At 62.3% G+C, this 1,235-nt stretch overlaps 1 protein-coding gene across 1 annotated transcript in view; it reads right to left on the minus strand.

Moving 5' to 3' along the window:
• HMGA1 (high mobility group AT-hook 1) overlaps positions 1 to 1,235 on the minus strand; it is a 2,433-nt gene that overhangs the window by 961 nt on the left and 237 nt on the right. Inside the window, exons 2-4 of the mRNA XM_005428906.2 lie at positions 1,143 to 1,162; positions 706 to 789; positions 262 to 312 (exon numbers count right to left, since the gene is read on the minus strand). Of these exons, the coding sequence (XP_005428963.1) occupies positions 262 to 312; positions 706 to 789; positions 1,143 to 1,162 (155 nt within the window). The remainder of the gene's footprint in view (positions 1 to 261; positions 313 to 705; positions 790 to 1,142; positions 1,163 to 1,235) is intronic.

A 1,235-nucleotide genomic window follows, 5' to 3' on the forward strand; every position in this document is an offset into this window, starting at 1 on the left:
GCGCATGCCCCCAGGGCAGGACCAGCCAGCCAGCGCTGCTCTTGGGCCCATGGGGAGGTGGGGTGGGCAGGATTCCTCAAACCCCCACCTCTGGAGGTTTCAGAGCCCACCCAGTGCAGTGTCCTGCTGGCTCGACTGCTCTGAGCTCCTCCAACCCGACAGCCTCCACCCCACGCTCATGGGGCTCTCTGGGGAGCTGCTGTGCCCCCAAAGTGCCCAGCTCCCTGCCAGGGTGGATGGGGAAGGGAAAAGCCTGCTCACCGATTTTTTGGGTCGCCCTCGAGGTTTCCTCCCTGGTGTGACTGCAGCTTTCTGAGCCAGGACAACAAAAAAGGCATTTTGGTCAGGCTGTCCCCAGGATGCTGGCGGGGGTGGGTGGTGTTCCCTGTCCTCCCACTGTGATTCATCACCCCAGTGGCATCTCCTGGGGTGCTGCTGCCAGCCCCCTGAGCCCCCCACAGCCCCGGGATGCCCCTGAGTCACGAGGTGAGTGCAGGATGTGAGTCGCACGTCTTGCAAACAGGTTTATCTCGGGCGTCCTGCTGCTGACACATGGCCCCCAGCTCCCCCACCCTCCTTGGGCCAGATTCCTCCTCCCATCCCCGCCTCAGAGGCAAATCTGCCCTGAATTGTCCATAACTGAGCTCAAACAGGACCTGCTGTGGTACCAGCACCCAGCTGGAGCAGCCCATCCCAGGTACCTACCCTGCCCTTTGGGGTGGCCTTGTTTTTACTGCCCTTCGGCCGTCCACGGGGTCTCTTGGGGGTCGGGGCCTCGCTGGGCTCCTGCTGGAGGGAGAGCACAGGGGGTTTGCATGCCCAGAGTGGCTCCCAGCGCAGCCTGGCAGTCCCTGCAGACCCTGCCAGGGCAGGGATGCTCCCATGTGGTACTGGGAGCACTGGTCGCACTGGGATTGGTGATCAGACGCCAGGCACAGGCTCCTGTGTGTCCTTCAGCTGGGCATGGGTGACCTTTTCCACCCCCAGCATCACCCACTCAGCCCAGCTGGACAATCCCCATGGCCCCTCAGCCCAGACCCCGCTTGCTGCTGGTGCTGCAGCCGAGGAAGAAGTGCCAGGGAAGGCACAAATCACCTTTCCTGCAGGAAAACGATGTGCACAAACCCCACCTGCCTCGTGGCGGGGGCTGAGCGGGGTTTCGTACTATAAAGGCTCCAGCAGCATCTTATCTCTCTGAGCAGCTTTTGCTAATGGGGCTTTAATTAGCCTGTCTG

Source organism: Geospiza fortis, unplaced genomic scaffold (assembly GCF_000277835.1).
Source record: "Geospiza fortis unplaced genomic scaffold, GeoFor_1.0 scaffold14, whole genome shotgun sequence".
NCBI classification, from domain to species: Eukaryota; Metazoa; Chordata; class Aves; order Passeriformes; family Thraupidae; genus Geospiza; species Geospiza fortis.